Raw genomic sequence first — 20,741 nt, forward strand, 5'->3', positions numbered from 1 at the left:
CCGAAAAACACCAAGTGTCTGCACCAATGTGGAGTCCCTGGAACTCTTATCCCTCGTGAGTGGGGGTGTGACTGGCATGAGCACCCAACAATGGCAGGCTGTTCTCAGCGAACACCTGCAGGCCCTGTGACCTAGCGCTGCCTCTCCTAGGTGCACACCTGACAGAGACCCAGGCCCATGAGCACCCAGAGACACACACAGGAATGTTCACAGCAGCGCCATTTGAAGAGTTCCAAACTGAAAACTGGCCCCAAATCCTTCCATCAATGGATACTAATGGCTAGCACAATGGATTAATAATTGTAACGTATGCACACAAAAACTAGACAGAAGAATGAATGAGCTATAACCACACACAACATTGCAAATGAAATTCAGGAATTCAAAATAATGTTGGGTAAAAGAAGCTGGACAAATGGTATGACTCCATTTATACAAAGTACAAAAAGAAGCAGCACTAATCTGTACTATTGAGGTCAGGAGGATGGTTACCCGGGAGGAGGGGCAGGCGGGGGCTGGAGGGGGGCGTGGGGATTCAGGGTGTTGTAATGTCCTGTTCCGTGCTCTGGGCGCTGCTGCTTGGGTGGGTTGTGAAAATTCGCGGAGCTATACAGTGATGACGTGTGTGCACTTTGCTGCATGTGAGGTAGTGGGCGTGAGGATGGAGAGGAGGGGCCACAGTCAGTGGGCTTCCCCTATGGTAATAGAACTCTGGCCTCACTGGCGGGGAGCTGGGCCACCTACCACTCAGAGGGTAATTCAGAAAGACCACAGGAAAGCAGAGAGTATAGGAGGAGATGATGACACAATTACTGAGCAATTTCAGGGCAGCTTTCCTGGCGGCCAGAAGCTCATCTGCAGATCTCAGGCTGATGCCCAGTTGTTGATGGAGGGAGGAGCAGGCCTCCTGCTCCTGCTTCTGCTCCTTGCTTCCAGCCCTGGGCACATCTTTCTGAGAGTACTCCTGCCCCTCTAGTGTGCTCCCCTCTGCCACCCACCTCCACTAGACTGGAAGCCCCTTGAGGGCAGGTATCTGCTCCTGCTCCCGTCCCTAGAACAGGCATGCTCTATAGTAGTCATTCAGCAGGACTTTGTGGTTGACTGGCTGGAGATGATGAAAGAGGCAGAGGGAAAAATGCATATGATGGGATATAGGTGCATATCCCCCTGCATCCATCCCCATCCTCCCTTCCCTCTCTGTGGGGCCCCTCCCAGCATCAGTGGAAGGGCGGGGCTAGCCCCCTGCCCTATGTCTGGCCTGGGGGCTGCCCCCTCTGCTCCGAGGTTTAGGGCAGATACTGCAGACTCTCAATTCTCTCCTCTTGCCTGAGCCCAGGCCCTGGCCCAGAGACGCCTGTGCCTTCTCTCAGCTTTCCCCCATCTTTCCTTCTCCCTCAGCTTGCTCCCTGTGGAGGCACTCATGCAGTGCAGAGCTCCAACAGCTCCTCTAAGCCCAGACCAACTGCGTTGAAAGACAGTTCATTCCCAGAGGCCACAGACCAGTCTGGGGACCTGCTGGGAGCTTCCTCTGTGAGCCAGAGCAGGAGAGCTGAGGCTGACCTCCCTTCCACCCTGCCTGGTTGGGCATGACCCACCTGACTCAAAGGAGCCTCCAGTGCTTGTGACCATCTTGCGGCCTCTGGAACAGAGGACTGACCCAAGCTGGACACTGAGTAAGGCTTCGGCCACTCTGGGTGGCCAGTCCCCATTCTTATCTATGAATCTAGGCAGAAGCTCAGACACAGGCAGCTTCAGAGTTTGGTCTGGAAGCCAGCTGATCTACAGGGTCCCTTTTCTCTCCTTCCATCCCCTTCATCATCTGGCCCTGAACTCACTTACCGGCTGCCCAGACCCGGGGCTGGAACAGAAGATGGTGTACTTGCGGATCACCCCGTTGGGCTTGGTAGGGGGGAGCCAAGACACAACCACACTGCTAGCTGATGAAGGGACAGCTTTGATGCCAGCAGGGGGACCTGGAACTGAGCAGGGAGAAGGCCTGGTCAATGGAGAGAAAGCAGGAGCACAGCCTATGGGGAAAATGACAGGGTTGGGAGAGGGAGGTAGATCAATCTGGGAGAGCCTCTTGGAGCTGCCATCCTTGAGCTGTGGTTTAGTGGGGGGTCCGTCCAGCATGGTAAACAGGTAGGAGGAGAAAATGATCATTTTGGAATTGTAACAAAGTCTCTGAAATGGAGGCCCTTGGAGTGCCAGCTTCAGAACTGTTTGGCCAGAACCAAGGACTTACAATAGGCAGAAGAGAAACAGAACCTATGAGGAATTCATCTTGATCCCTCTGACCTTAACCCCTGACCCTCACCCCCTTACTAACTGTAAGCGTGTATTTAGGGGGAAAACACCCGGCACCTGTCACTTTCCTTTTTGGCCTGTGAGTTTCTCGAAGCTGGGACCACAGCCTGTTTTCTGGCATGAGCCCAGGGCATTGCGCTTGGAGTGCTGGCTGGGCCCTTTCTGGAAGAAAGTCTACCTTAGAAGTGACTAGGAAATCCATCTAAAGTGGACTCCAACTCTTGTGGACTCTGATCTCCCCTTGCCCTCCTCTCTGGGCCTCTCTTGCCTAGCTGGGACCCCAGGACTCTGCCTGGGGGACTGGAAGCTTCCTGTTCTCAGCTCACACTCCCTATCCTCATCTCTCCATTGTATGGTTGTGTACTTGTTTTCCTTCTAGAAACTTTTATGATCTTTTGAGGACAGTGATAGCATCCTATTCAATTTATTTTACCTCTCTGAGCTTCAGTGTCCCCATTTATACAATGGATATAAGAACTGTATTAAAAGGTTGTAGTGAGAATTAGTGCTAATTAAAGTACTGGGCAGGCGTGGTGGCTCATGCCTGAAATTCCAGCACTTTGGGAGGCCGAGGCGGGCGGATCCCCTGAGGTCTGGAGTTTGAGACCAGCCTAGTGAAACCTTGTCTCTACAAAAAGTACAAAAATTAGCCGGGCATGGTGGCGTGTGCTTGTAATCCCAGCTACTAGGGAGGCTGAGGCAGGAGAATCACTTGAACCCAGGAGGTGGAGGTTGCAGTGAGCTGAGATCACGCCACTGCACTCCAGCCTGGGCAACAGAGCAAGATTCTGTCTCAAAAATAAAATAAAATAAAATAAAATAAAATAAAATAAAGCAGCTAGCACAGTGCCTATTGCATAAGACACTAAATAAATTGTAACAATTATTATTTTTGCATTCTGTCTCTCACCTCTCAGCTGATGGCACCTACCTCAATGTTTTCTTTCCTAGTCAATCACTTGGGGCCAAATAAAATAACTAGATACAGCATCATCATCCTTCTGGGGGCCTGAGTCCAGAACCTGGGAATTGTCCTTGACTCCACCTGTCCTCCCTGCTACACAGCCCTGTGTGTCACTTCTGCTGGATGTCTCTGCAGCTGTGGGGTAAAGGCGTCCATGGATGGCCACTGGGGTAAGTACACTAATTGGAGTGTTCAAATCTCCATGCTTGCACACTTTTTTTCCTATCAGTTATTGAAAGAGGTGTGTCAAAATCTTCTACTGTGGTTGTGAATTTGTCTCTTTCTCCTTGTAATTCATCAGTTTTTGTGTTTATATATCTTGAGGTTATATTATTCAGTACATTCAAATTTAGAATTGCTTTATTTGCCTAGTAAATTGAGTGTTTTATCAGAACAAAGTGTTCCTCTTTATCGCTACTAATTCTTTTTGCCTTAAAGTATAGTATGTCTGACACTAATATTCCAGCTTTCTATTAGACAGTTTGCGTGATATGTCTTATTTTTTCCATTCATGTTGAACCTTTCTATACCCTTATGTTTTATACATTTCCTGTAAACAGCACATATTTGGGCATTGGTTTTCACCTACCATCCTGACGGTCATTATCTTTTAGTTGGAGGATTTAGTTAATTTATCTTTAATGCGATTACTGTTATATTTGGATTTAAATATACCATCTTACTAAATACTTTCTATTTGTCTCATCTATCCTATCCCCATTTTTTCTTTTTCTTTTCTTTTGTGGCTTCTTTTAATTAAGTCAAATAAAAAATATTCTATTTTTCTCCCTCTATTAGCTTGACTATTACACAATCTTTCACTACTTTTAGTGGTTCCACAATAGATTACAACATGAATCTTTAGTTTACCAAAGTCTAATATCAATGGGCACTTTTCTTCTCAGACAATGCAATGACCTTAGAGCTTCCATTTACCCTGTCCCAACCTTGCCATTACTGTGTATTTTATTTCACTTTATTTTTATTTTTTTGAGACAGACTCTCACTCTGTTGCCCAGGCTGAAGTGCAGTGATGTGGTCTCGGCTCACTCACTGCAACCTCCGCCTCCCAGGTTCCAGTGATGCTCCTGCCTCAGCCTCCTGAGTAACTGGGACTATGGGTGCCCACCATGACGCCAGGTTAATTTTTGTATTTTTAGTAGAGACAGGGTTTCACCATGTTGGCCAGGCTGGTCTCGAACTTTTGACCTCAAGTGATCCACCCACCTCGGCCTCCCAAAGTGCTGGGATTACACTGAGCCACCCCCATTGTTGTTTATTTTAATTCTATATTATACATCATCATCATCATTGCTGTTTTATGCAGCCAATATTAATTTAGATTTACCCATACAGTCACCATCTAATTGCTCTGCCTTTACTTGCTGCATCACTGAGCTTCCTTCTACGATCATTTTCCTTCCAGTTAAAGAATATCCTCTGATATTTCTCTAGGGCAGGTATGTTGGTGATACATTCTCTCAGTTTTTATTTGTCTGAAAATGTCTTTATTTCATCTTCATCATGAAGAATAGTTTTGTTAGGTATAATATCATAGGTTGGTAACTGTTTCCCTTACATATTTTATATATATACAAATAAATCATTGTCCTTTTTTCTGGTTTCCATTGTCTCTGACAAGTTAGCCACAATCTTATTGCTCTTTCTTTGGAGTAATCAGTTTTTTTCTCCTCTGGTTGCTTTTAAGATCTCTCTCTGTTTTCTTTATAAGCTTTCATATGATATGCTTAGGTGTGGATTTCTTTTCCTTTTTTTTTTTTTTTTTTTTTTTTTTTGACATGGAGTCTCCCTCTGTCACACAGGCTGGAGTGCAGTGGCACAATCTCGGCTCACTGCAACCTCTGCCTCCTGGGTTCAAGCAATTCTCTGCCTCAGCCTCCCGACTAGCTAGGATTACAGGCACCTGACACCACACCCAGCTTTTTTTTGTATTTTTAGTAGAAACAGCTAATTTTTTGTATTTTTAGTTTCTCCATCTTGGCCAGGCTGGTCTTGAACTCCTGACCTCGTGATTCACCTGCCTCAGCCTCCCAAAGTGCGGATTTCTTTAATGTGTGACAATAGAGTTTGTAGAGCTTCTTGAATTTGTGGCTTGATATCTTTCATCAGTTTTGAAACATTTTCAGACATTTTATCTTCTACTTCATTCTCTGTCTCTTCTTCTTTGGGATTTCTTCTCACTGCATCCTCTGTGTCCTTGATACTTGGAATGTGGTCTGTGGATAATTACCAGCATCACCTGGGAGCATGTTAGAAATTCAAAATCTGAGGTTTCACCTGAGACCTGCCAAATCAGGATCTGAATTTTAACACGATCCCCAAGTGATCTGTATACACACTGAAGTTCAGTGTTTCTTACCTGCTGTTTTACTTTTCCATCTATTTGTCTTTCTGTGCTACATCTGGATATTTTCTTCTGCCTATATTCCAATTCACGAGTTATATCTTCAACTATGTTTAATGTGTTATTAAACTCATCAACTGAGTTAATTTCAAGTATTAGGGTATTTTCCCCTAGATTTTCCATTTGATAGTTTCCAATTCTCTGAAGTTTTCAATCTTGTCAGACATAATTATCTTTAAGTCCATGTTTGATAAGACCCAAGTCTGAAACCTTTGCGGGTCTGTTGCTCTTATCTGTCTTTTTTTCCCTGCTGGCTTTTGTTAGTGTTGTCCCATTATTTTTTATTGTATTCCAGACACAGCATTTGCAAAATAGTTTGTAGAAATAATTTGTGGCATCTGCTGATGTTATCTTCCTAAAGAGAGGATTCACGTTTGCTCCTGATAGGCACCTGCAATCTGGGCACTAGCAATCTGGGGTAACTTCAATTTCCAGTATTGGGATGATTTGAAGGTGAACTGTCTGCTTTTGGTCCACTTTTACCCTTAGAGTGCCATCCTTCATGGTCTCAACTCTAAGTGAGGGGGATTCACCAGACAGACCCCCACATCCTGGCAGGCCCTGACCTCCAGTTCATGTCTTTCTAGTGCTGTTCAGCTTCTCGGCCACTGCCTCCAGATTCAGCAAATGTCCCTTAGGGAAGGAGCTGCTCCAAATGTCAGGCTCACCTCCGGGGCCTCTGTTTTCCCCTGAATCCCGGCCTAATGATTCTTCACTCTCCTGCTAGCTTTCTGATGCCTTCAACAGGTGTTCTGAAAAGTAGTTTGTCCATATTTGCTAGCTGTCCTCAGCAAGAAGAAGCGTGAGTTTAAGTCACCCAATCCACCCTTGCTGGAGGTAGAACTCCTCTGATAAGTTTCTCTGAACTTGTCACTGTCATTCATCCTCAGTGCTGCTGCCCTAGTGCATAACTTCCTCGCCTCTACCTCGACAGGTTCTAACCGGTCTCTCTGACACTAGTCCTTATTACCCACCCTTTGCCGGCCATCAACAAGAATTACCTTCCTAAAACGTGGGTCTAGTCATGCCTCTTCCTCAGTTAAAGGTCTTTAAAGTGATCTAAAATCCAAGTCAACTTTGCACTTGGAGGTCATGTTGCTAGGTTTAGTATTCACAGAGGGAGGCTGAGGAGTCAGCACTGGAGCTCATTAACTGGGTCCAGCCAAGCCAGCCTGAAATCATGCTCAGACTAAGAGATCTGGACTCAGTAAATAAACCTGAATTTATGTTTGCATTTTGTTCTTTTAAATTTCTTTCGCTTTTTTCTAAATTTCCTGATATTGTTTTTCCTTTAGAAAAATTCAAAATCCTGAGGGTGGGGTCATGGTGTCTTCAGATGAGGATATTTGCACAAGCTCCCACACCAGGGCTGGAATTGGACCACAGACCTGTCTGCTTTCCATGCCAACTGAGCAATAACTAATAACTTCCACCTATGAATGGGAGAGCCTGGTGGAGGTGGGGTGGCTGTGGAGGACAGGCAGAGTTGACTGCTACCCTCTGCCATTCCTTCCTGGTTCTTGCAAATAGAACCTCACTTTTGCTTAGGTACCTGTGTTCCTCCACACTTCAGAGACAGCTGTCTCTACTGCCCACACTAGAGGGTATGCTGTGCTTGGGGTAAATTGGCCATGATAATTCAATTTGCTGTTTGGCGACTGGCTTAGCAAGAGGCATGTGGCCCCACTCTGGCCAATGGGAAATGAGGATAAGTCTGTTGAGGGGGTTTCTGGGAAAGTTACTTTGACTCCCAAGATAGGCATGCCCACAGGAAGAGATTCCCTCTTCTCAGTCTGAACTCTATCTTGTCTGGTGTGATGCCTAGGGCTGCAGCCATCTTGAAATCCTAGCAGGGGCAGCTGATATTCAGAGGATGGCAGAGCAGAAGGCTGGGAACCTCTGACTTAACCAACCCTGGAGCTGTCCTACTCAGGACTTATTGCTGTGTGTGATAATAAATGTGCTTATGGCTGAAATCTGTTTTCACTGGCTTTCACAACAAACAGCTTCCTAACAGACACAAGTAGTTTGATGGAAAGGATAAAGTATGTGGAGACAAGAAAGCCTGGATTTGTCCCCTGTTAGTTGAGTGGCATTTGGAAAGTAGCTTTCACTCTGGAGGCCTTGGTTTTCTCCCCTGTAACGTGGAAATAATGCCTCCCTCCCGGGGCTCTTGGGCGGGTTAAGTCATATTATGACTGCTGTTCTGGATGAGACCTCATCCGACACTGGGTTCTTTGTGACCTGGGCTTCCCCTTGGAGGCTCTGATGCCGCTTCCTTTCTTTTCTTTCTTTCTTTCTTTTTTTTTTGAGATGGAATCTTGCTCTGTCACCCAGGCTGGAGTGCAGTGCTATGATGTCAGCTCACTGCAACTTCCGCCTCCTAGGTTCAAGTGATTCTTGTGTTTCAGCCTCCCAAGTAGCTGGGATTACAGGTGCCCAACCACACCCGGCTAATTTTTGTATTTTTAGTAAAGACAGAGTTTCCCCATGTTGTCCAGGCTGGTCTCAAACTCCTGACCTCAGGTGATCCACCCCCTCTCGGCTTCCCAAAGTGCTGAGATTACAGGTGTGAGCCACTGCATCTGGCCTGAAGCAATCATTTCCTTGCCAGCACCTTGGTAGCCATAAAGCAACCGCTATTTGCTAGTAGTTGACGTTTTAGATGTAGTACTAGTACTTGATGAGGTACCACTCTCCCCATTTTATCATGAGGAAACTGGGGTTCAGGAAGGCTAAGTGACTTCCCCATGAATGCCAGGCTGGGGGCATGCACTTCCACTGTATTTACCAGCGCCTTTTCCGTGCTGCAGTGCTGCCTCCCAAAGGTCAGGGGCAGTGCTTCTTTGGGCCCGGGCTCCTGCTGTGTATAACCGTGTGTGGCTCTGGGCAGGGGGCTGAAAGCTCCTTGCAGTGAAGGGTGATGCTCCTAGACCTCTGGGTTCCTCATAGGGCCTTGCCTTGATCAGTTAAACAGGTAGAGGTGCTTATGGCGTAGGCCTTGCATCAGACCAGGGGGCAAGAAGAAGCCTGGGGGCTCCAGGGGCTCATTTCTGGAGGCCAAAAGGTGCCTGAGTGTGGCCCTGAGGCCTCAGATGGGACCAGGCTCTAGATGCCATCTCAGCTCAGTCTCCACACTGGAGCAGGTGGCTCTGCCCGGAGCTGTCCCAGGAGGCCTTGATGGGAGGATTAATGACAGGAAAAGTAGGGCAGGCAGGTTGGTAAATATTGAATTGCTCAGGGCTTAAGGGGAGAGGGGGCCTGCTGTAGGGGGAGAGGGAGGGAGAGCCTGGAGATTAAGCTGAGCTGGGAGCTGGTCCAGTCACCAGGCACTGGGCAACAATGGCAGCTTCTCCACCACCACTCCCAGCCTGAGTCACTCGTTTCAACACATTAAACCCTTCCAGTGCCTTCAGCCAAATTGTTTGGGTAGGATCTAGGCTCTGGGCCTCCATATCCCTTGAAAAAACTAAGGGCGAGTGGGGAGGAAGCCATCATGCCAAGGATGTCTTCTGCTTCTGTGCCTGCTGTGTGCCAGTTGCTTGTCACACTTCTTCTAGTAACAGGGCACCCGGCCCAGAGTGCTCACCTATGAAACAACTAAGTGATAGAGCTGGGACTGGGAGGGGAAGAAAGTGGCAGGGCTGGAGGCAGAAGCCCAGAGCCCACCTCTATGGGGTGACCACGAAGTCCATAACCCGGGATGTGCTGAGCGATGCTCCTGCTCTCCCCCCAGCCCCAACGTCGGTATCCAGAGGAAAGCAGGCTGAACGCGTCAGGGGAGCAGACGCCACAGAGAGAATGCCCTTGGGGTAGGGGGAGAGGGTTTCTCTGGCCTCTGATTCAATGCTTCATAGAGCAGGTGTGTGTGGGGAGGCGGGGGGAGGTGCAGGGAGGTTCACGTTGCTTATCTGCTCATGCATGAATCTGAGAGCATTTCCCCAGAGTCCTCAAGGCCACCCTCCAATGGCTCAAAGGGCAGGAGAAAGGACAGTACCCTGCTCTCACTCTGCCTCCTGGGGTGGGGTTGGGGGTGAGCAGTGGGCAGCAGGACCAGCCTGTCCCAAGGAGAGGCCTGGACTCACCGTCCTCCTTGGTCTGGATGTAGAGCACGCTGCTGCGCACGCCGTCCCCAGCCTGGGTGTAGGCCAGCACCTGGACGCTGTAGTTGGTGAACTTCTCCATGCCCCGCAGCTCCACCCGCTCCCGTGTGGTGGTGATATTCTGCATCTCGCCCCACTCTGCCAGAGACCAGCAAACTCTGAGGGCCCAGCTCCATCAGGCTGTGGCCCCTGCTCCGACCCCTGCTGCCTGGGCTCTGCTCACACCTACTGCGCAGGCTCAGCCCTCCACTCCATGGAGGTGAGGACTAGAGGGTTTTTCACCTTGAGGTACCCAGGAGCAGATGTGGGCCACTGCCCCTAGGCCCCGTCTCTCTAAGGGCCCAGTGAGGGCAAGCCACAGATGCTGGCCTGGACCTGGCCTCAGTTGACTTTGCACCAATTTCACCTTGACATGCTCTTTAAAACGCCTCTCTCTCCATCTCTCCAAGCAACATTTCTCCCTCCCGCTACCCAACTCCCTTCCCATGGGAGAGCCTGGAGTGGCTTGGACATGGGTGGAGGAGGTCCCGTCCAGGAGGCACAACTCAGCAGCCACTCCTCCTGCTGCCCAGCCCGCCTTGGGCCGCCATACCTCCCCGGGTGGTTATCGACCTGAGGATGACGTGTGACAGGCTGAGGCTGCCTCTCCTGCCTCTGACTACTCCTGGGCCAGCACCCTGGACTCCCAGCTGGGTTAAGGGGTTGAGTGACCCGTCTCCCTTCTCCCCACCGTTGGAGACACCCAGCCATTCCCTGCACAGAAAGCCTGGGTGAGGCTGGTGGAGCCGATTGCCTCAGCCAGGAAGAGCTGGGACACTCCTGAGGCTTAGGGAGGACCCAACATCCCGGCCCTGCAAGGACCTTCTCATAGACTCTAAAGAGGAGCTTAGGGAGATGGTCCCACGAGGGCCAGAGTTGTAAGAGAAGGAAAAGGGACAGACTCTGGAGCCTCCCACTAGGACTGCTGGGCTTTCAGAAAGACAGGTCCAGTAACGGGCTGAGGACCAGCCTCGTAGACATGAGTTCCTGGAGACCCACCTCCCAGCACCTCGTGGATGGTCCAGGGCAGGCAAAAGGCCAAGGAAGAGGGCCTGGCCAGGGAAAGCAGTGCTGCCAGGATCCAGAGGATGAGAAGGCTGTGCCCAGCGTGAGAAGACTCCAGGTCAGTGCAGGAGGACCCCAGAGGCCGGAGCAGCAGGGCCTTCCTCTCCTGGAGTCAAAAACCAGGCTGGCCTGTCCAGGACTGGAGCCAGAGAAAGGGCAGGAAGAGGGCAGCGTGGTCAAGTGTCCAGCTGGTCTTTGGGGATTACCGAGGCCAATACATTCCTTAGGGGTTACGCTGGAGAAGCCCACAGGCTTGGAAAAAAGGAAGCGAGTTCTGGAAAACAGGGAACCACCCTTTACCTGGTTCCACATGGATATGAATGTAGTGAGGTCACATTGTGAGCAGCGTGGCCTGGCACTGCACAGCAAAAGAACTGGGGAGACCTTCAGGGAACTCAACCTGAGCTAGAGCCCTCTGCTTTTTGTGGGAGAGAGTGGAAGTGGCGGTGGGGAAAGATGCTTCCTACTGACAGAGTGTCTGGGCAGAGCGGAATCTGGATGGGAGAGGGGACCGTAGTAGCGCTGGACAAATGACTGTGAGCTGGATTCCAAGGTCCGCCAGGAAAGAAGAGAGGGCCCAGGGGGCTGGGAGGCAGAAAGTGCAGGAGCCAGATTGGGGGCAAACTCATTTTAGTCCTTTGTGGTCTATTGAGATGACTAAGGCCTTCAGTGGAACGTTTCCATAATTTGGGACACTGGTCCTCTGACCTGTGTGAGCTACAAGCCTCCAGGTCGCATGAAGGTCTGTGTACACCAGTGGCGGGAGCTTGGTGTGCCTGTAGGATGCTACTCAAACCTGTTTGCGCATTCCAGGGCGAGGAAGACATTCAGAAGTTTGGGCCATCTTACTGGTTTCTCTCCATTTGCCATTCCTACCCCCCAGCTCCACTGTGCGCACCTCTCTGCCCTTCTCTGGGTCCTGGGCGGCTTGTTTGCACAGAAAACATGCCTTGCTACGTGCGTGGCTCCAGTTGGGTTTGGCCAAGGGAGGCTCTCCCTGGGTTCTGGTAGCCCTGCTTCCTCCCTTTCCCCCTTGGCCTTAGGTGCTGATGGCTTCCTGCTGATGCTCGTCCCAGGTGCCCACCTCCCTCCTCAGTCCCTTCATTAAATTCTTTGATTGCCCCATTTGAATGTACCGACTATTCCCCGCTGGTATCTGACTCACACAGCCATAAAGGCCTAATATCAACACGTGAAACTAGAAAAGCTGATCTGCCCCTTTCATGCCCCCAATACTTCCCCAAACACGCACTGTTGTCTGGGAGTAGCTGGGTGTCTCCTTCCTACCCCTCACCAGAGATGCCACCTGTGTACCACCACCCCCATTGCCCCGCCTCTGACCTCAGTTGAACACGGAGGTGTGCAAGTGAATCCCGAGCCCCTTCGCTATCCCCTGGCCCCTATAGCCATTATCGTCCCCTTGTGGCCTCCCCGTGTGGAGAAGAGGGGGCTGCACTTCCCCTTGCCATGCCGTGGGAGGATGCTTAGCTCTAACTACACCTGGAAGCAGACCCCACTGACCCTGCGCCTCTCCCCTGAGGCCCAGCCATCATCCCAGCAGACTCACCCCCATCCACGTAGAGGGACCAGAAGATGACCCGATAGCCTTTGAGGACGCCATTGAGGGTGCTGCGCGGGGGCTCCGACCAGGAGATGACGGCCACGTCAGAAGTGATGGACAGGGCCCGGACGTTCTCAGGGGGCTGGCTGGGCACTGCAGGGGGTGGGGGGAGAACCAAGGGTCCAGTCAGTCGTGGGTGTGAGTGACAGTACAGCAATTATGTCCCAGGCTGGATTCCATGGTCCAACCAGAGGAGCGTCCAGTTAGACAAGTGGAGGGACCTCCTGACTCGAGGGTCCTGAGAGTGAGAGTTGGGGCAGGCAGGCCAGGAAGTGAACCGAGTTTCCTTTCCTGGAGATTGGGGCAGACAGAAATCTTTACAGACTTGGCTCCTTGTTCTCCGGGTAGCACATTCCTGGTTGTGGTTAAATCCTGGGGAAGAAGGTGATGAACTCTGGGCATGAGCCTCTGGGAATTCCCCAGTGGGCCACCACAGCCCAGGGAAATCCTGCTGTGATGAACGTGACAGACCCGGAAGGCCACCAAGCCAGCCCTGGAGGTGTCTGCAATGCATCATCTCATCTGACGGCTGCCAGCCCCTCTGTGTCGTCTGACCAGGGGTCTGGGCCAAGGCCTGGTTCTAGGGACTCCTGTGTCCTTGTTCCAAGCTGAAGGGAAGGCAAAGAAGGGAAAAGGACTTCAGCTAACCCTGGTGCAGGAGAGGAGCTTCCACCGGGACCTCGGGACCTCTGGGACCATTAAACCTTCGCTCATGCCCTTGTACTCGAACACACTAAAAGGCCTGGATGATGGGAAAACACTCTCTGAGACCAGCTTAGGTGCTTCTCCTGCCGGCCATGCTGTCCCTCTGAGAGCCACCTTTGAGTTTAAGCTGAGGCTCACCCTGGGGCGCTGTGCAGCCTGCCCCTCCTGAGACGATAGGCCTCCAAAACCCTATCCCCCGGGATCCACCTCAGCTCGGGGGAACTCTGGTGGCACTTCCTGCTGGCATCTGAGGGCCAGGGACAAAGCGCAAGACGGAGTCTGCTTTGCTCCGAGTGGGAGAAAGGAGACACAGACTGGCTGGAAGGTAATTAGATCCCATTGCCCCACAAGAGGCAACTCTAATTTTTATGAGCATTTAAATGATAATACATCATCCTAACGATCCTCTTTGAGAATGATTATTGTTTCATATTACTTAGGTGTAAAAATATAAGCACCATGTAATTAGGGACCCAGTGTAATAAACTAATACAGATCGTCCGTTCGAACAAAATGAAGGTAATATAATTATGGAAAAGACACTATTGCTAAAGCAGGGGCCCTTGAATACCCCAGGAGGAGTGCTAATATTGCCAGGAAACGATCAGGATCTGACAGGCTAACGAGGGCCTTAATTAAGTATGAAAAACTGCTGAGCAAATGCTGCTGGAAACTTTCTTCTCCCCTCTCCCCCTTTGTTTTGAAAATGACTCCACAGCCCGTGCTGATCTCTCCCTGTTGGAAATTCCAGGGGCCCCCACGAGGCAAGGGAGGTGGTGTTTGGACAGAGGCCAGAGGTGGGCCTGGCGGTGCATGGGAGCTTAGCGTTCGGTGGGGCAGGCTGGCCTCGGCTTGGGACGGCTGTTCCCTGGACACACCTTCCTAAAGTCTCCTGCATCTGCGTCGCTTGTTCCTGCATCCAGCCTTGCTCCCAAGCAAAAGGGAGGCACAAGGTGAAGCAGGAAGGGTATGGATGGGATTCAGAGATTTTGATCCAGACTCTGTTATTTTCTGGATAGATGGTTCTGGATGAGTTAAGCTCCTTGAGCCTTGGCCTCCCTGCATAGATAATGGTGCGACTCTTGGTGCTATGACTCCCAAAGGTGCTCTCTGGACAAGCAGCATTACCTGTGAACTTATTCGACATAATGCGTCCTTTTTTTTTTTTTTTTAGAGATGGGGTCTTACTGTATTACCCAGGCTGGACACCCGGCTTAGAAATGAACATTCTTGGCGCCCACCTCAGACCTGCTGAAGCAGAAGCTCTGGGGGGTGGAGCCCAGCAACCTGCATTTCCCAGACCTCCAGGAGGTTCTGCTTTGTGCTCAGGGCTGAGAACCACGTGTTAGGCCACTGCTCAAATGAACACTCCTGGCACTAAGAGGAGACAAGCTGATCTTCCTCAACCCAGCCAGGCCCGAGGCCAGCATCTCAGGGTGGGAGGGATGGAGAGGCATAGCGAGGGCCATGGGCTGAGGGCTTGGTTGCGGTGCGGCTCTCCTCCCTCCCCCTGGACTTCTCTGCCATGTGCCTCTTTCCTTCTTTCAGTTCTCCCCTCTTCTCAGGTGCTCAGTGCTCTGGGGCTATTGAAGTTGACCCCATCTGAAAGCCCAGCTTTTGCCCCAGAATCATGAAATGAGAATCTCTGGGGTTGAAGCCTGGCATCAGTATTTTGAAAATTCCCCAGATAATGCCAACTGGTGGCCATGTTGGGAACCATTGGTACGAGTGTATCTACTGTCGGTGTTTCTGACCTCATGTGTCCCCCATCCCCTGGGTGCTGCATTTTCAGAGAGGGCGAGGTAGGCGGAGGACATTGCTTCCTGTAAAGGAATGGCTCTCTAGTGGTGAAATGCTTGGTCTCCTGATGGGAATGGGGAAATGGCATTCTGCCCTCTGGACTATTGGTTTTGCTCTGTTGGGGCGGTGTGGGCAGGTTCTGACTCAACGGGGCTTTAGTCTCAGACCCTAGTTTTGGGTTGGGGCATCAAGAAGGAAGATTGGAAGAATGCTCTGCTTCTTCTTTATTCTGCTCTTTAGGGGACAGAGGTCAGCCTGGCCCCGTCTCTGGGAGCATCAAGGGCCATGTCCTTTTTCTCAACCTGGTGCAGGCTCAGGTATCAGCTGGCATCTTCTCTGTGCTTGGAGCGTGGGCATGTTCCTGCTGCCTCCTAACCCTCTCCTCCTGGGCCCTTTGATGTACTAATCAGAGTGTGGGGTTCTCTCCAGTCATCGAAGAATGAAGACTTAAAAAGCTGGACTCTAAATCCTCTGCTGCATACACATTAGGATCTCTTAACTCCTCAGCTTCATCTCAGGTAGATGGTGGACAGGTTCCAGGCTAGAACACAAAGGCAATTTGGCTCCTGCCCTTTTTCCAAGAAGTTGTAAAAGAGGAGAAATAGGACCCAGGTGTAGAGGGAAGAGAGAGGGGTTAGGGTGCCAGGAAGAAGGAGGAAGGCCGAGGGAGAAGCGTGAATGGGGAGACAGGTGGACAGGCAAATTCTCAGACAGGATGAGTAGAGCATCAGTCAAAAGGAAGGAGAGGCCCAATATGCTGAATGGCCCATGCATCCCTCAAGGAGCCAGTGGACAAGAGGAAATGGCTGGGATGCAAGGAGCCTGTGTGGAACACAGGACCAAGATGGGGCCCAGGGGCAAATGGAGGGACCCACGAGCCCTCTCTGGCAGCCCTGGCTCTGCCCATGGCGGGGATCTGTGCCCACTCCCCTCTGCTTGGGCCCTCACCGTCCTCCAGAGTGGTGGCATTGATCTCGCTGGATGAGGGCCCCGTGCCAGCCCGATTGAAGGCCTGGACCACCACCCCATACTGGGCGAACTTCTTGAGGTTGTCCAGGGTGTAGACCTCGCTGTCCCCCGTGGCCTTCATCTCCACGATGCTGTACTGCCCGTTGCTGCCGGGGCTATTCTCTCTGTAGCCGATCTGGTAGCCCCGGATGACACCGTTCTGCAGCTCCTTCTTGGGTGCCTGTGAGCATGGGGAAGGGGTAGGGACAAAGAAATGGGATACTCTAAGATGATGCTCTTAAAACCAAAGTCAGATCATGTCACACCTCTGCCCCAGCCCTTCAAAGGCTCCTGTCTCACTCAGAATGAACGCCAAAGTCCTTACAATGGCTGCACCGCCCTGTGTGACCTGTGACCTCCCATTACCTCTCAGATCCCCTCCTGTGCCCCTCGCTTCCTGCGCCCCAGCACTCTGGCCTCTTTGGCCGCATCCCCATCTCAGGGGAAACACTTCTCCCCTCTGCCGCGTCCTTGCTGAAATGCCTCTTCTGAATGAGGCCTGCCTTAGCTCCTTATGTAAGACACTCCCTGCCTCTCTCTGGCACTCCTTATTTTTCTTCCTGGTTTATTTTCCTCCACAGCAGATAGCATCATCTGACAGTCTATAAATTCCACTTATGCATTAGTGAAATCTGCCTGTCTGCCTGCATTAGAACGGAAGCACCGTGAGGACGAGGAGTGTTACCTGCTTTGTTACTATTGGACTCTCCATGTCTAGAATGGTGCCTAGCATACGATGGGCCCTCAATACATACTGAATGAATGAACGAATGAATGAATGAATAGGAATATCATTTGGCATGGGTTCAGGGGCCTGGGGAAAATAGAACAGCAGACAAAAAGTAATCAGATGGAGAGGGAGGTGAGCAATTAGTTTGAATAAAAAGAAAGAGTCCCGAGATACCACTTCACATCCATTAGGATGGCTCTTATAACAATAATGGAAAATAAGTGGTAGTGAGGATGGAGAAATGGGAACCCTGTACATTCCTGGTGGGAATGGAAAGAGGCGCAGTGACTGTGGAAAAGAGTTTGGCAGTTCCTCAAAAAGTTAAACATAGAATTACCATACCACCCAGCAATTCCTTTCCTAGGGTTTATGCCCCAAATAATTGAAAACAGGGATTCAGAGAGATACTTGTACACTCATGTTCAACACAGCATTATTCAGAATAGCCAGAAGGTGGAAGTAACTGAAGCGTTCACCAGGAGATGAGCAGAGACACAGAATACGATATTGCAATACAATGGGGTAGTACGCAGCCATGAAAGGGAGAGAGCACTACCATCTGTCACAACACGGATGAACCTGAAGACACTGCACGAAGAGAAATAGGCCAGACCCAAAAGGACAAAAACAACTGTCCGATTCCACTTAGGAGGTACTTAGAATAGTCAAAATCAGAGAGAAGAAAATAGGCTGGGAGCGGTGGCTCACGCCTGTAATCCCAGCACTTTGGGAGGCTGAGGTGGGTGGATCAATTGAGGTCAGAAGTTGGAGACCAGTCTGGCCAACATGGTGAAACCCCATCTCTACTAAAAATACAAACAATTAGCTGGGTTTGGTAGCACATGCCTGTAGTTCCAGCTACTCAGGAGGCTGAGGCAGGAGAATCGCTTGAACTGGGGAGGCGGAGGTTGCAGTGAGCCAAGATTGACAGAGCGAGACTCTGTCTCAACAAAAGGGGGGGGGGGTGGAATAGAGCTTTCATGGGGAGCTCATGTTTCATGGGTACAGAATTTCAGTTGGAGAGGATGAAAAAGTTCTGGAAGTGCTAGTGGTGATGGTTGTGCAACATTGTGAACGTGCATTGAACTGCACACTTAAACATGGTTCAAATGATAAATTTAAGTTATATGTATTTCATTAAAACTGAAGAAAAAAAGATCCCTGACTTTCACCTGGGTGCAGCCCCTGTGGGAACGCTAAGACTGCATTGCCCCAGACACCACGGTCAGGGACTGGGGAATGGTGAAGGCTGAGGCCCCGAATGAACGCTGGATGGAGGCACAGAGATGGCAAGGACTTGGAGGTTAGAAGGGGGCTGGTGGGAATGAAGACTGAGCCCAGTCAGCCAGGAGAATGGAGAAACTCCACTGGCATCAGTCTGGGGCTGGAAAACACTCTCACCCCAGGCTCGAACCCTGATACACACCCAACCAGGCGCGTGCGCACACACACCCCTCAGTATATCCATTCACACCCAGAACCAGGAGCGCGTATCCAGACCCATCAAAGCAAACATCTTCATCCACACCCCCACTCCTGACCAGACACATTTAGATCCACGAATAGAAACTGGCTCCTTTAATGACCGGGCCTGCCCATCTATAAATTGAGACAGAACACCCACCCCAAGTGCATTTAAAAACAGCTTGAATCAGGGTTTTAAAGACAATGAAGTTAATTTAAAAGCCCACCTTTTATTGTACTAAAAAATAGTGAGATCAAAAACAATTAAGTTAGTAAAACAGCCCTACTGTTTTTTTTTTCTAGTCAATGAATGTTTTAAATGAACTGCATTTTAAAGCTCACTGTTAACTCAACAAAATGAAGTTTTAAATTTAACATAATTGTTTGGAACTCACTAAATAGGTGTGTGTCTGTGTGTGTGTGTGTGTTTAATTGACTTGATTCTTTGTTGCTGCTTCAATGTTTCTCTCTGCACTTGGACAGTCCTGCTTGCTGGTCTGCAAGTGGACACATTTTTACATTTGGGTCTTGTATCTACACATATATGTCTATGCACACACACACACACACACACACCCCGACAGGCCTCAGACAGGCATGCAGGCGCACCCCCATCCATCCATCCAGATAGATTCACATATTTATACAAATCTTCACAGATCCTTCCTCCCTCCTTCCTCTCTCTTTTTTTCTCTCCTTCTCCGTCTCTTCTCTCTTTTTCTGTCCCCCGCCTCTCCAAAGAGCCACAGTCAGGATTTAAATCAATCTTAACAATATTTCTCTGGCATTAAGAAATCAATAGGGCTGATTGCAAATTTATGTCATAAAGCAGGGGCGATCCATCTCGTGGAAAGGGCCTTAAAATGAAGTGACTTATCTTCAAGTGAATCTTTATTTTTCATTAATCTGTTTCTCAATGTTAAAAAAAAAATCCCCCGAGAAGTCAGTCCAAAATTTATTGACCATCTGGTTCATTCTGAAGTTCTAACTTTCTAATCAATTTTATTTTTCATTATGAGACTTTGGAGAAATAAATCTGATTCCAAATTTTTATCGACCTGTGGGTCAGAGCTTTGTAGCCCGACGTTTCAGTATTTTACATATTTATTCATCCCTGCCCCCACCTCCTGGCTGCCTTGGAGTATTTCTAGGATACAGGTCCACAGCCAGGACACAGCCAAGAGTTTGGGACTGGATGCCAGGCCTCACCCCAATTTCTGAGGAGAGCCCTGGAACCCAGAGCTGAATCTGGAGAGGAACCCTGGCTCCAGGTATCCACTAGGTGGGCTGCCTCCAGGAAGGACCAACCGCCCAGCCCTACCTCACTTTCCTCTTGGTCATGCCTCTGGGAGGGAAGGAACCGGGCTGCTGCTATGTGTGTGAGTGTGAGTGTGAGTGTGTGCACATGGTCTTAGGAAAAGTATCACCAGGTCCTTCTGAATCCCTCTCATTCTCAAGTCTACCTTTCTAAAGAGCCCAGAAGAAGGACTCAAGCACCTGGGCTTTTCCTATAAGGAGAAGAGTCAGAAAGTCACCATGGATAACTGGTCCCTGATGAAGACAGGCAGCCCCTGAGCCCCACTGTTAAGATGGGAAAGCTCCAGGAAGAACACAGACAGCCCTGAGAATGCTCTCTGATCCAGAGCCCTGTGCAGTGGCTGTGGAGGGAAGGCTGACTGGGGCTGCAGACACTGTGTTGCAGTCGGAGCTCTGTCTCTGCTAGGCAGACCATCTCACGTCTTGTCTCCATGGCGTCCTCTGGTGGAAGGGGATAAAAGTGCCTTCTCTCGCTGCTCCCCAGGAATGAGGAGAGGGTCAGATAAATTGGTAAAGAGAAAGCACTTGGAGACTGGAGGATGTAGTGAGACAGGAAGCCCCTGGATTGCCAGCCCTTCTGTGCCCCTGGAGGGGTTTGGTGGTAGGGCCAGAAGCTGCTCAGGGAAGCATTTCTGAGTCTGCTCAAGGTCATTCTGTTCTGTTTCCCTGTCCAGCTGTGGAATCTCCCCTAAGATTTTCTTTAAGTGACAGATGCTTCAGTCACCCCCTCTATATTTTACAGGTCTTTGCCCTTAGAAATGGCTGTAGCACATACTGGTCTCTTTTCTCCACAGTTCCTCCACCCTCAGAGGTAGGGAGGGCAGTTACTTTCATCCTGATGTTAGAGAGGAGGAACTTGGCATACAATCAAATCTACTTCCAACCTAATTACAACATGTGGGGTTTGGAGGATGGGCCAGCATGGCTGAGGAACCAGCTTCCCTCCTTGGCACTGCAAGTTTTTCATTCCACCCCAGGCAGAGACTGCCATCAGAGAACCAGGGAGGAGAGGGAAGTGGGGGTTATTGGGCCGGGGGGACCTGCCCCTTGCCTCCCTCTCCTTCCACCCCTCAAATCTCACTAGGTTTAGTGACAAAAAAGGCATGAGCATCATACAAGACTAGAGACTAGCAAGCCTGCTGGGAGCTTCTGTCCTGGATTGAGGAGAGAGGAGGCAAGGAGGCACTCCAGGG

At 50.1% G+C, this 20,741-nt stretch overlaps 1 protein-coding gene across 1 annotated transcript in view; it reads right to left on the reverse strand.

The window, feature by feature from the left end:
- DSCAML1 (DS cell adhesion molecule like 1) overlaps positions 1–20,741 on the reverse strand; it is a 365,263-nt gene that overhangs the window by 21,515 nt on the left and 323,007 nt on the right. Inside the window, exons 17-20 of the mRNA XM_008021021.3 lie at positions 15,978–16,218; positions 12,471–12,617; positions 9,782–9,937; positions 1,840–1,979 (exon numbers count right to left, since the gene is read on the reverse strand). Of these exons, the coding sequence (XP_008019212.3) occupies positions 1,840–1,979; positions 9,782–9,937; positions 12,471–12,617; positions 15,978–16,218 (684 nt within the window). The remainder of the gene's footprint in view (positions 1–1,839; positions 1,980–9,781; positions 9,938–12,470; positions 12,618–15,977; positions 16,219–20,741) is intronic.

This window comes from Chlorocebus sabaeus, chromosome 1, assembly GCF_047675955.1.
Source record: "Chlorocebus sabaeus isolate Y175 chromosome 1, mChlSab1.0.hap1, whole genome shotgun sequence".
In the NCBI taxonomy this organism is placed as follows: domain Eukaryota; kingdom Metazoa; phylum Chordata; class Mammalia; order Primates; family Cercopithecidae; genus Chlorocebus; species Chlorocebus sabaeus.